Source organism: Camelus dromedarius, chromosome 1 (genome assembly GCF_036321535.1).
Source record: "Camelus dromedarius isolate mCamDro1 chromosome 1, mCamDro1.pat, whole genome shotgun sequence".
Taxonomy (NCBI): Eukaryota; Metazoa; Chordata; class Mammalia; order Artiodactyla; family Camelidae; genus Camelus; species Camelus dromedarius.
The window spans coordinates 42,054,478-42,066,635 of record NC_087436.1 but is presented as its reverse complement, the minus strand read 5'-3'; the positions used below and the strand labels follow the sequence as shown (position 1 = coordinate 42,066,635).

The following is a 12,158-nucleotide window of genomic DNA, read 5'->3' as shown; positions in this document are numbered from 1 at the left end:
GTACATTTGGTCCATAGACCAAGCAAGATGCCACCTCTTGCTCCAGGTCAGAAGCTTCTTCATTCCTTCCCAAGTAGAGACTCTCGGGAGCCTGGCATGGAGTGTAATGTCCTCCAGTGTCCTCCTCCCTGGGCTGTGAGGATATGTAACAGATAAACTGCTGTAGGTCCCCTCTGTGCAGCACTGGGAGTTTTGTGTTTGCTTCCCCTGATAACCCTAGGGTAAGAACCCCTCCCTCACTAGTGGGGGAGTAGGAGGCAATCAAAATCAAGTAGAAGAGGAGAGAAGTTAGAGCTCTTCTGTCCAACACAGACCCCGCGAGCCTCACGCGACTATCAAACCCTTGAAATGTGGCAAGTCCAAACCTGTTATGTGTGGTACAGGTGACCAACTCAATTTTGAGGACTTAGTAGGAGCACAAGAATGTAAACAGCTCATTCAAAATTTTTAAACTGATTTTATGTTGAAATAATATTTTGGACATATTGTCTTAAATAAAATATTGACATTAATTTTATCTTTTTATAGTTTTCCAAAGTAGTTCCTAGAAAACTTAGAATTACATGGGTCACTTACATTTGTGACTTATGTTCTATTTCTATTTAGTGGCTCTGGTTTAGGGAAAGATATTCAGGAAAAGAAGCAGTGTAACTTGGGCTTATGTAAGAGAAAGATTCCTAGAAGCCTAAAAGCTTGATTTGATTGGGTGTATTTTTAAAAAAATAAAAAGAGATGGAGGGGAAACAGAAAATGTACCTGAAAAGGGAAGAGCTCCATAATGGATGTACTTAATAGGGTGTCAGGCAGATATTTAGATGGTGATGAACAGAGTAAGATAGGTCTGGAATTCATGACTACATTTAAGGCTGGAGATACAGAATTACTAGTTCTGACATTGAAAGCCATAATAAAATGACTAGACCTGGAATGTAAAGCAAACCAAGAATAAGGTTGATGATATATATTAAGGTTGGGCAAATAAGTAAATAAGTACCACTCAGCACATTTTAATGCATTTCAGTGAATTTTTTATTGAGTACCTACTATGTGCCAGGTTTTGGTAGACACATGAGAAATGGTAAAATATTTTTGAATGAAAATTAACTAATAAATAAAAAACAAATGTCTTATTTCAGGCCTGAAATACCTTATACTTGCAATAAAAAATGCAAAAAATACTGTTTGGTATTAATAAATATAATTGAAAACAATATATTGAAATATAAGAGAACGTTTTATTTGTGGAAAGGAGACCTTATTCGATGAAGGTGAAATAGGAGATGAAGACTTGTAGAGAATTCAGATAAATTTTCTTGTAATTTTTATCTATCTAGGTGCTTTTGCATTGATTTGTTATTATATCTATATCTTCTCATTAAACTTTGTGACTTTCCTTTGAGAAAGTTGTACCTCTAGAACTGATATTCCTGATAGAATATCTGTTTGAGTTGCCAAATTCTTGAAGAGAGAGATTAAAAAGAGAAGGTATAAGTTAGATATTCTACTAGGTGGACTAAGGAAGAGGTAGGTAGGAGGAAGGCATAAAGAGACGTCAGTGGACTGAGATGGGACTATTCTGCTCTGAAAGTGGATCAGAGCAACACCAGGGAGGCATACAAAACTGATTTTTGGATAATGATGGGAAAAACAGTTTCTAATCTTAACCAAATACAATTAAGGATATGTTTAAGATACATGTTTTATTATTAAAGGGAGTAGAAAAACATGTTTTTGTTTGATGAGAGAAGAGATAGAGGTTTGAATATTATACATTATTTTTGTAACAAACACGGTCCAGCATAACTACATTAGGCATTGTGCTAAGTTGTTTATATTCTCATTTAATGTTTACAATGACCCAATGAATAATACATTATTGTCTCTATTTTACAGAAAAGGAAACTGTGACTTAGGGAAGTTCCACAAATTATCTGAGGCCACACAGCTTGCTAGAGACAGAACTGGGGAGAGAACCTGGACATCCAAAGTCCACTCCCATAACTTCCTGGTTACACTTGTTATATGGCTGGAATTCAGGGGGTATATATGTAGTGAACAAAGTAAAAGGGAAGGAAAAAGATTCATCTATTGATTAAAACCTCGAGTTTTAGAGGAGAAACAACATTACTCCAGTGACCATACCAGCAGTAGTATTTATTCTGAAGAAGTGAGAACCAAAGATATGTTATTCACTTACTAAATCAGTTATTTAACAATTTCGGTAAATGCTGAGTTCTGTTTCTGTTTTTTCCACCCACTTCACTGGCTCACGCAGAAAAATATTCATTTGCATATATATATGTACATATATTGAGGATATATATGTACCCCTGGCCAAGCTGTGTTCCTGTAGTTGAGGTAAAATCCAATAGGCAAGACTATTAGATTTCTTTCTTCTTGAAATCGTTGCCCAGCATTGTTTTTGACGTACCTCCATTAAGCAAATGGTTAATATGTTTTCTAGCCACTAAAAACAGGCTTGTAAGATATTATTCCACTACAAATTGCTTGCATAATTAAAATGAGTTGCTATTCATAGTAAACAGGTTACCTTATATCATATTAATACAGTGTCATAGAAGAACCAAAACTACATAAGGTAAATGTAAATGGGTTTGTTGAAACTGAGACAAAGAAAATCTCTTATTGAATGAAGAGCTATTTTCTTTTTAGAGAAAAATACACTGTTAGAAAGAATATAAATTATTCTCATTAGCATTCTTTCCTGTTGCTTATTTAATTATTTTGGAGCCATTGTTAAATACAAACAAAATTCATTTTTGTATGAGATTTGTAATAGAACTTTTAGAGACTGGTATTTGACAAGTATATACAATATTTTGATGTAAGCTTATAATCAAATATTATTCCTTACTTTTATTAATGTAATCAACAACTGTATTTGTTAGGTCATTGGAAAAAAGAAAAAGAAGCAAAGAGAAGACACTAGCTTATTTAAAGGTTTTAGAAGATCTTTAAACTTTTAAAAAGTATGTCACTCAATAGTACAAAAGAGAATTTACTTAAAATGTTAAAGAATTACATATGTTAAATCTTGAGTCAATAATTTTGAAGTAGCCAGTGGGTAAAAATTGGGAAAACCAAGATATTCTTAAAACTAAAATTTTTCCAGATTTATTATAATCTCCTCATAGCCCAGAGTCCCTCTAAGTAGTTTACTATAAGAAATGAAGATGAATTATGTAATTAAAATTTGCTTTTTGTCTTCATTATCAATCATAAGAAGAACGTACACAGACTGAAATGAACTAGGGGAGAAAAGACTACTTGAATTTGAGGGAATTTTGCCACCAGCTATCTGTAGGTAACTGAATGATACTTTGTATATTAGTTAGAAAAAAATAAGGAAATGCAGAAAATTAGTTACATTTAAAAAAATCTGGTGATGAGTTGGACTTTAAATTACATGAATTTTACTTAATATAAAAAATATCTCCCCTCTTTTCTATGAATATCTCTGTCACCCAACTTGGGAAAAAAGTTAACCTCTAGTTCATGAAAGAGAGAAAAATAGAATGTAAAGGAAACTAGTGAACAAATAAATCAAAAATTAGAGTTCTAAATACACAACTGTTGTGATTTCAGTGTGCTTAATGGAATGCTATCAAGCACATGCTTACCTAGGTAAGGTTGAGAAATTCAGCCTCTCACTTAACAAAGAAACAGCAAAAGTAACAGTTTGTGATTTGTATCAACTCATATCCAAGAAAAATTTTACATTTCCTGAAAAAGATTAAGAGCCTTTATATGCAATGGGAAAACAACAGGAAAACAAACAAAATTTTAATAAAGCATAAATCCAATGTTGAATTCTGACAAAAGTATGTAAAAATTCTTGATTCTCTTTTAAATTAGACTTGAATTGCTTTCTCAAAACAACAAACAATAAATAAACAAGAAAACAATGATCTTCAATTTCCTTCGACAACATTGAATTATGTCAAGCATAATTTCTCAGATTCTAGGAGAAAGTAACATTATTTACAGCCTATAGAAAAATTACTCTGGAGGAAGGGCAGATTGAGAGATAAAGCTACCAAAGCCAGTTTGATTTACTGATCTGCAGAAATTTTACCTTCATGTATCACTGAGAAGATTAACAAAGCTTTAACACATCTTCATTGACAAATGAGACAAAAATCCAACCGGCATGACAAGAATCTCCAAATAGGAGAGGAACCTGTAACTCTAAGACAGAAAGAGCATCACTTCTCTAGAAATTAATTTTTGGATGGCATGGCTGAGAAATAGGATTTAGTTTAGAGAATCAGTGGTGTTTAAAGAGGTAAGTTTTAGATTATATTTCTTCTTTTAAATAGACATTAAAAACATAATCTTCTGCACTAGTATATGTACTGGCATATATAAAAGTTCATGCTTTAAACGACTGACATATACTACATAAAAGGCACAAGTGCCGCACTCTACCTGTAAACACATATTGATATCTTCATTCCATATCTTATTAATAAAGGCTTTTTCTTCTGTGGGTAGTGAAAAAAAACATAAATACTACATCATTATCAAGGTGGCAAGACCTAGATTAATAGCATGGTAAGATTTTTGACCTATAAAGATGGCCTTACACCTAGTAGTTAATATATTATGCAAAGTATGCACTTACTCATTCATTCTCCCCAAAAATGTCTGATAGAGTTTATTGGAACCGTAATGCAAAATTCACTGAGAATGGCGTGCCCTGCCAGAAAAAAAAGAGTATTATCAATGAGTATGGAAACTTCCAGATAGTGTCCTCCTACAGCAGGAACATAGACCAAAAACGTGGGCGGTGACAACTTCACAACTTCCCTAGCAAGTCAAGGGAATTCATAAAGAGGGGTAACAGAAGAAAGTATGTATGGGCTAAATACAATAAATAAATACTGCTCAAAATAAGAGTGTGGGATTATATAATTTTTTTCATAATAAAAGCAAAATTGTTTTTAAATTAGCAAAGAGAAAATGTGAGCCCTTACTTCAGATATTGGATTACTGCTACCTCATTTACAGAATCTCAGTTCTTATCTTTTCCTCAGAATTCTAATTTGTCACTTGTATATAATCAGGGTTCTTAGTCATACACAGAGTTTCCAAAACCTTATGGTTAACAGAGGAACTGTGCTGTGTCATAATCCCCACACTGGAAACTGGATAATGCCACAAAACCCCACATTATTTCCCAAAAGCTCACACAGGGATTGATGCTAGTAATTGCCAATGCGTGCATATGCAACATTTTTCATTTTATGAAAAAGACAGGAGATTTAGTCACACGGTCCTTTGTTGACAATCACAAGTGCATTAAGGGGATAAAAGTTTTTTGTTTTTTCCTGTTTCACAGGAAGAGTCAGTAGCTTGTGAGCCTTTGTTCTCGTCCCCAGTGCTATCTCACTTTCTGCAGCTCCTGTCTCAGCCATGACGGTAGAGGCTGCCCCAGCCTATGTAGCAGTTTGGACAGTTCCACATTATGATCTCGGTAGTAATTAGAGAGGAAAGTTCTAGACTGGAAAGCAAACAGAAAAAGAAGACTTGAAGGAAGTTACAAGTTCATTAAATGAGATTGGGTGTATTTCTGGATGCATTTCTTTGTATTTTCTGACAGATATTACTCATTTTTACCTTTCAGAAAGATTTGGCAGAAGTATAGCTGTAAAGTAAAAACGGGTCAGGTATAACTTACGTGGCTACTATACCATGACAGCACTTGTGTATTGTGTGGTTCATGAAATCTACACAGGGAGAAAGGCTGATGAGAGAGATCTAATTCTAAAGAAGAATGAAGTAGGTAGGAACCTGATGTGGTACTAAGTCTACCAAAAAAAAAACACCTCTTTGTTTGAAATCGGTCACTTTCTATAAAATTGAGCCATAACATAAAAATAAAAAGTGAACATAATCATAAAAGCTAAATTTTATGATTAAAGAAATAACTTGCAACACTGCAAAAATTTTTTTTTATATTTATCAGGACCAAAACAGATTTAAAAAAAAATTATCATGCATTTGTAGTTCAAAAATATTATAAGGTCTCATTACAAAGATCATTTTAACGATCTTTCTGGTGATTCTTATATTTCTAGTCAAGCTGGTGTGATTGGCCATTTTTAGATGAGTGGCTTAAAAAAGGATTATCAAATATATCAGTGGGTTTAGTTTGTTTTATTTTCTTTCTAGAAAGCAGAAAATTTATAATTGGGTTTCTCTCTGGATGTCACTTACCTCATATTATAACCCAATGAACATGGTTCTGTGTCTCTTTGATTAAACAGTTGAGCTGAGCATGCTTTCCTGTGAGAAAGGAATGGGGGCAGTAATGGCCCACACATCATTTTCCATCTGGTCAGAGTTACACTCTCTCTTTTAAGGCCTTCTCAATATTTTAGCACAAATGAATCTCTTTCTTCGTAAAAGTCCCTTAGCAACTTTTGTCTATACTGTGGAAATGGACTTAAGACAAGTACATGTTGTCTTGGACCATTCACCAGGTATTTCATTACATTTCTTCCCTTAAACCAGGCTGTAAACACTTCAAATTCTGGATAAGATGTTTATAGAAGTCATGGGAACATTACATTGATTTCTTGGCAGAGTAAAGTGATTTTTGAAGCCCTTTTGAAATTATTGAGTTCAAAGGTAGGTTTGAGGACCTTCTGGTTCTTCTATCTCCATAGTAACACCTGAATCACTTCCAATCACCTTTTGCCCACCTTGCCTTAGGAGAGATACTCATTCTAGTTTCTCAGCTGATTGCTAACTGGTTTCCCAGTCTTAACTTATCTCCTCATACCATAACTTTTATTGAGAGATTTTTTCTCCTGCTTTTTTGTAGTTTGACATTGTTCTATGTATCTTATTATAAATTAGTGATCATAACTATTTACCCTCCTATAATAAATTTGGGTTTGTAACTGTTTTATCCTGTATCCTAATTGCGATATTGTGATTTATAGTAAGAAATATGTAGTTGGACTTTGACCCCATTTCTGACATAGAGCTCTTAAAACACTTGGAATTTCCTAAGTGAGAGGGTGATAAAGGTATCTTTTGTTATGTTAATGAGGTGGCTTTTGGAGCCCACCCAAGGATGGAGCCTGGTTGCTAGAACCAACCTTGTGATTAGAAGGTTGGAACTTTAAATTCTATCCCCCCAACCTTGGGGAAAGGGAGAGGGGCTGGCATTTGAATTAATCGCCATTGGCCAATGATTTAATCAATCTTGTCTATGTAATGGAATTTCCATAAAAGCCCCAAAAGGACAGGGTTTGGACAGCTTCTAGGCTGGTGAACATGTGGAGAATGGGGAGAGCAGCGCACACATTCGGCAAGGGCACAGAAGAGCCATGCTCTTCCCTGAGCATCTCTTACATCTGGCTGCTCCTGAGTTATATTCTTTGTAATAAAATAGTGGTCTAGTAAGAAAACATTTTCTCTGAGTTCTGAGAGCCGTTCTAGCAAATTAATCAAACTCAAGGAGGGAGTTGTTGGAACCTCTAACGGATAGCCCAGGTGATAATCAGCACTTTGGCACTGCTCTGTGAAGTGGAGGGGAGGGGAGGGAGGCCATCTCGTAGGACTGGGCCCTTAACCTGTGGGATCTTATACTGTGGTTAGAACTGTGTTGAACTGTGGGACATGCAGCTGGGGTCTGGCCATCGCTTGGTGGAAAAACGTACCCACCCACATGCTGTAGCTGGTGATCAGAACACTTTACTCTCCATTGTTTAACTCAGTACCACACATGGTATAGGCGTTGGATACATATATTTAATATATAATAATAATGCTTATATATTTTATCCAAAATCGCTTGTTTAGTAGATAATTTATATAAGTACCTTACACATTTGGAAAGGTGTTACTGTACAGTCAATATTTATGTTTGAATTGCATCCCAGCAACACACAATTTCTATGGATATTTATTGATCATCGGTATCTGTTGGTCTATCTTCTAAATATATAAAAGTATTGATAGCAAAGAAAGAGCAAAAAAAGGAAGCACATTTACTGTCTTCTAGTTTTGAAATAGTTGTATGCACACAGTATTTCAAAGATTAGGAAAACATTACCTCTGGATCCATGGGTGGATACTTTCGGCCTTTGCTTTTTCCAAGGCATTTGGTCTTTCCTCCTTCCAGTAATTGACACCAAAAGCCCTTTTGGGGATCAAAACTACAAAAGATCAAATATATAAATGATAATAAAATATAATGATTATAAATTGTGTACAGAATTTCGAGTGAGAGAGCCTCACCAATTGTATAAAGGAAATGCACTTTTGTATGCCTGTTGCTTTGATTTAATTTAATTCAGCTCTATCAATATAATTCACTGAATTGATTTGAGAGAATTTAATTGAGATTAAATAAATTATGTCATATATTTTTGAATAGTTCTATTGTTAGGAAAAAAGACATATAGATCTTTTTTCTTTCCTTATGTTGAAATTATTAAGTTCCATATTTTACCTATTCATCCATAAAAGATCAAAGATGAATCAACAAAACTACCACCCCTATAAAAAGGATATTTAGAATATTTAGAATATTCATTTAATATGATTTCCCTGTTAAAATATATTAACAGATTTCTTTGAAATCATTCAATAGTATATATTAAGGGGACTGAATGTAACATAAACATATTTCTGTGAATATAAACATGAATTAATGCTTCTAAGAAAAATACTGTATTTTTTTTAACAGTTGGAATGTTTTCACTTTTCAAGGAGGAATTAAAAGGGTAAAAATATAATTCACTGTATTTTTCCAGACAATGTGAGACACCGGTTATACAAATGGTTTAAGTGGAAGACTAGACAATTCGTCAGTTCTTTTGTCGAAGGTGGATGATCCTACTGGATAATTCAGAACCCTATACTCTTAAAGAAAATTCTAATGTTGTTTTTGCCCATGCGGCTGCCCAAATTTACAAAAGAAAGAATGCATGGCTTAATTATTTGTTTAGACTCTGGTCTATAAGAATTTTTGTTTAGGACTAACAAGATAGGAAAAATGAAAGAATGAACAAATAAGCAGGGAAATTTTAAATGTATTGCTATGGGACTTGCTGCATGCATAAAACATCGAAAAGGTTTGCATTTTTGTTGCTCAGCAGATGTTTTAGAAGGATGACGCATAATTGACTAGGATGTAAAGTTAATTAGTTGCAGAATATTTTGTTGCCCTGGGCCCGTTCCTGTAATGCCGGTTCACCTGCAGCTTGCTTCTGCACATATGTGAGCTCATTTAGGGGGAGAGAGAAATTTTCTTCACAGTTCCCTGCCCAACCTATTACTAGAGACCTGATCCTTGCAGTCCAGGTTGTCCTAGTACATGTTATCAATTAAAATTAAATACATCACTGGTTAAATGGATAAAAGGAAGACAGGGTCATTTCTAACCTGGACTTTTCAATCTGCTCCTTGCCTCTCACAGCCTTGTCTCTAGTTTTCATTAATTTCCCAAGAGGAAAAACAATTCAGCATGCTGTGCAAAATGAGACGGGGAAGTTGGCATAACGGTGCCCCTAAGCAGCATTTTCTGCCACAGGATGAGACTTTTTAACTGCATTAAGGTAAAGTACAGCTCTGGCAACCAAGCCAAAATATTTATACACACACTGAGAGCATCTTCTTTGCTCTCTGGTGTGCAGAGGTCTCAGGATGGGCGGCCGTCTCTCCTTGCTCTCCACAGCCGCTGTTGTGAGGCAGAGTTTAATACAACCTGAGGAAGGAGAGCCATCCAGAATAGTGACAGTCATTCTTTTCAATAGGGTTGCCATCACCTTGAATCCACCTAATTGTGCTGTCCTGGTTTCATTTACGGCACGGACAACATTATATCTACCCTAAGTCTGACAAAGGGCATTTATTCTTGCTAAGTTCTATCAAAGCATTGCTTTATGGTTTGATTTTAGTAGGCATGAAATTGTGAAACTAAGATGCAAAGCCTTTCTCAAATAACCGTCAGACAACGTTGAGGACATGAATTGGTTGCCATATGAGTTCGTTTATTGCACTGAACATCACTCTCGTTATTAATTTTGGGAATGGGTGAGACATATTAAAAGCCATATATTCTGCACTTGTTTGTAATCTCTTCTTTAGGAGTATGCTCTTACAGGTTTATTGAACCATAAGCACTATTTGTAGTGAACAGGAGAGAATCATTCCCTAAACTCCTGCAGGGAGGCAGGGGAAGACATGCCGACATCGATAACTATTAATGTAAATGTATTAGAGGAAGCTTTGTTTACTTAATCAGCAGGGGCATGCCTTGTGTTGTTATTTCCAAGTGTAGGGAAAAACTTCATTAGACTTCTTTTAGTGGATAAGGAACAACGCAATCTTATTACTACTTTTCCTGTCCCTCCATTACCCTCTCTAATTGTCTAATTGCTGGTTATAATCCGCTGTGAACTGGGAAATTATATAATCAAGCTTGTTAGAATTTTGTCTACAATTTAATAGGCTTTATATCAGGCCTTGTGAGGGAGTCAAGTACATGCGTTTTTAAATATATATTTTGGCTGCCTGGAGCTTTTGTTTTTGTTTGTTATTTTGCTTCTTTATACTTTTTATTTCCATTTTCAGTTATGCAAGTATATGATTTTATTTTCCCAAGATGACGGCAGCACTATCCCCCCTCCCACATTCTCTTCTGCAAGATGCCCATGCCCTGCTCCATCAAGAGGGGGAGGCCCCCTCCCCTCGCCGTGGATTTGGACTGGCTTTAGTGACTTGGCTGCGATGAATAGAATATGATGTCAGTGCTGCTGTGTGACATGCCAGGCTAGCTCAGAGACAGCCCTGGACCATGTTCCATGGACATATCACACCCTCAGAACACACAGCCACTAGACTGTGAGAAAGTCACACAGAGAGGCCTCGTCACACTGAACTCAGCTTGGAGCCATCCCAGCCCAAGAACCCTTAAAGAGGTGAGCGGAGAAGTGAAGAATCCTCCAGAAGATTCCAGGCCCCAGCCATTCAAGTCATATCCAGGTAGTCATGTCTTCCTAGAGGTGGCCCCAGGTATTTCGAGCAGAGACAAGTTGTCCTGGATGTGTCCTGTCTAAAGTCCCAGCCCACTGGATCCGTGAGCATAAAAAAATGGCTACCGTTATATGTTGGTAGGTTTGGAAGGTCTGTCAGGCAATAATAGACAACTGCAAAATTATTATGTGATTATATTTGCTTATACATAATTTAATAAATACAGAGTAAAACATAGATGTGTCCCCTTCCCAATTCTGCCCCCAATACTGGTCACTTTCATAAAGCTAATGGTGGCCATCCGCATTTTATTTCTAACTAGTAAATTACTTGGGAGAAGAGATTATATCTTTTTCACTTTTGCAACTTCAATTCCTAGGACACTTTCTGCACAGAGTAGGCATGTAAAAAAAAGTTTACTTAATCAAATGTATAGTGGGATAAAGCTTACAAAAAGGGAAATTTGTGATACATAAATGCCTATAAGATAAAGTGTCCCTGGTATTCAAAGAGGAGACACTACATGAATAATGAGGATATTCCTTGGACTGCTTTTGAGTAGCATAATGATGTATAAATTCACAGCCAGTATTAATGATGCTGTATACACACCTACCAGTGATAATTTATGATGGCAAATAATGGAAACGAAGTCAAGCATGAGAATAGACTCACGTTAGTGCTTCAGAGTAATTGTAATGAGGTGTAACTCCCAGGAACTTCTGGACTTCATCCATCACAGTAGCTGGGTCAGATCTCAGCTGCTGTCCATCAATAATTAGCAGCTGTGGAGTCAGAAATAATCACTTTATGAAGAACAAAACTAAATGAAGTCAACTGAGCTGCCTCCCTTGACCTGGTATGATGTTAATTAGAGCAGCGTGAATAGGAAGAAAATATACAATATATGCTACTTGGAATACATCATAATGTTTACTTTTCCTGTGTCCTTCCAAATAAACAACAAAGTTTGCCAAAGGCATTATTTATAACCCTTAACTAACTTGATTGTAAATCAGAAACAAACATTGACACTCTCTTGATTTAGTAGTTCAGTAGAAACATGGTTTTCCATCTGTTCCATAATCAGGTAATTATCCAGCCTATGAAATCCCATGAGTTACCCTTGGAGCCAAGGGCTT

The 12,158-nt window shown here is 35.7% G+C and overlaps 1 protein-coding gene across 3 annotated transcripts in view; it reads right to left on the bottom strand.

Annotated features, from left to right (window-relative positions):
- Positions 1–3,963: 3,963 nt before the first annotated feature.
- LOC105089919 (N-deacetylase and N-sulfotransferase 4) overlaps positions 3,964–12,158 on the bottom strand; it is a 230,978-nt gene continuing 222,783 nt past the window's right edge. The window contains exons 12-15 of one of the 3 annotated variants that reach the window (XM_064478402.1): positions 11,692–11,801; positions 8,090–8,192; positions 6,241–6,309; positions 5,445–5,524 (exon numbers count right to left, since the gene is read on the bottom strand). In XM_064478402.1, coding sequence (XP_064334472.1) covers positions 6,283–6,309; positions 8,090–8,192; positions 11,692–11,801 — 240 coding nt within the window. In that variant the 3' untranslated portion in view covers positions 5,445–5,524; positions 6,241–6,282. Of the gene's footprint in view, positions 5,525–5,994; positions 6,310–8,089; positions 8,193–11,691; positions 11,802–12,158 lie in introns of those variants that run through there. The other 2 variants (XM_010981101.3, XM_064478371.1) reach the window with 2 other exon arrangements.